Source organism: Carex rostrata, chromosome 19 (genome assembly GCF_964058835.1).
Source record: "Carex rostrata chromosome 19, lpCarRost1.2, whole genome shotgun sequence".
Taxonomy (NCBI): Eukaryota; Viridiplantae; Streptophyta; class Magnoliopsida; order Poales; family Cyperaceae; genus Carex; species Carex rostrata.
In genome coordinates, this window is record NC_135936.1 from 8,182,223 (window position 1) to 8,184,297 (window position 2,075).

General features: G+C 31.9%; 1 protein-coding gene across 1 annotated transcript; it reads left to right on the plus strand.

Annotated features, from left to right (window-relative positions):
* Nucleotides 1-471: 471 nt before the first annotated feature.
* LOC144571921 (Stigma-specific Stig1 family protein) lies at nt 472-1,053 on the plus strand. The gene has a single exon (XM_078321315.1). It carries the CDS (start codon nt 480-482, stop codon nt 894-896), a length of 417 nt encoding a protein of 138 aa, XP_078177441.1. The 5' UTR covers nt 472-479; the 3' UTR covers nt 897-1,053.
* The last annotated feature ends 1,022 nt before the right edge of the window (nt 1,054-2,075 follow it).

Consider the following 2,075-nt stretch of genomic DNA (forward strand, 5'->3'; position numbering starts at 1 on the left):
TAAGCTTTACAACTTACAAAACAATAGTTAGAACAATCATGTATGGTATGAATCGATAGCATCCACAATAATGTCTTCTTCTTGTTTTTATTGAAAGCCTTGGCAGTGGCTGCCAAATTAAGGTGAATAATTTAAATAAATCTGTTATTCGCTGAGAAATTAAAAATGCTTAAGTCCAATAAGATAACCAGTTAACATAGTTACAATAATTTCAATAAATTTGACATGCCTAGCTAGATGACTGATATAGAGTTACTTGTACAAGTCCAATAAGACATCTATCTAGCTGCGCCAAATTTTTCAAAAGCTACAGCCAGAGGTTTCAAAGTCAATCCAAATAAAACCTGGTTCTATCCACAAGTTAGCAAGTTAAGCGCACGGCCACCTTGCTCATCTATAAATACCCATATGCATTCTCTCCATCCATGCAATAACCCAAAAGTACATCTTATTACTCCACATTATAACTGATGGCAAATATGTTTCTCGTTTTGTTTTTCCTAATGACAATTGTCATGCCCACTTTTATAGTCACACCAAATCCTCTCACAGACAAAGAAAAGGAGAAATTGGTTCCGAATACTGATACATTAGCATCATCAGAGTCGCTGAGAGGGTTTGACTACCTGTTACGTGGAACCGCAACATGCGATAAGTTCCCAAGGGTTTGTCGGGCCAAGGGTACCGCAGGACCCGACTGTTGCAAGAAGAAGTGTGTGAACGTAATGAAAGATAACCTCAACTGTGGGGAATGCGGAAAGAGGTGTCGGTTTGGGCAGACATGCTGTAACGGCAATTGCATCGACGTTATGTATGATGAGAGGAACTGTGGGGCATGCAAGAACAAGTGCAAGAAGGGAAGCTTTTGTAACTATGGAATGTGTAGTTACGCTTAGAGGTCATATATATATATATATATGACTACTATGGAATTGAAAGTTTGTTATTTATTGATTTTATTCTTAAATTTTATATATACTGTGTTGGCGTGATATATGTAAAAATAGTAAGTACATTGCTAGCTGTAATAAAATCGTGACATTTAATTTTCAATTTTTTTTCTTTTATAATTTGCAAAAATTAAGAAAGGTAGATGCTGAACCTCTATTTTTTACTCCAAAAAAATATTACAAATCTATTATATAACTGAATATATCTATATATATATATAATTCAGATTTTGGACCATGCATCCAGTATAACATAAGATTAAATCCTGATCAATGTAGTAGTATACCATCTATTTCTAAAAAAAGTATCATACTTTGTAAGAGAAAAAGGCAAAGGATATACTCATATACCAGTCATACGTAGCTAGCTCCAACAAATTTACAAGAATTCTACTTTTGCTTCATTTAGTTACAAACTCTTCTTAATGTTAGTAATTGATGCATACAAAAATTGAAATAACAAGTATAATTAAACTCTTCTTAATGTTTGTATGGTACACGAACTAATAGCTTACCAGTCATACTTTTGCTTCATTTAGTAATAATATGCAAGACAAATAACAATGACCGGTTCCAAAATTTATTTAACTACGTTTTTCTTATAAGAATAAATTCACTACGTGAGCTTCATATTATAGTCATGTTTTTATTAACAAGTTATATAGTGCATGAACTTTCAGCATGTAATAGGGCATGCATGATAAGCCTAAATCAATCATATTGGTCAGGAATTACTTGATTTGTTCGTGTACCATATATATATACTACAATTGGATTTGTAAATATATAGATGTGATGTCTTCTAATTAATTGTTCAGCTAGCTAGCAAGTATACGTAGGCAGATTAATTAGGTCCTTGAATAATTTATCAATAAATATGTGCAATAAAGTAGCACCATGTAAAGTAACAATCCTAGATAGTTTTACGTACATGACAATATTAAGCAAACAGTACGTCGCCAACATATATATACTTCGATTTCTTTGTATTCCTTATTTGCATGTAAAAATAATAATATCAATGTAAGCTTATACAACACAAAAAAAAAATGAAACAATTTGATTACCAACAAATTAAATCAATAATAAAAATAGGTTTTGTTTCTATTCCGAAACAGCTAATCA

Excerpts from the sequence above, each read along its gene's own strand:
- LOC144571921 (XM_078321315.1), top strand. The coding sequence starts at position 480 with ATGTTTCTCGTTTTGTTTTTCCTAATGACAATTGTCATGCCCACTTTT.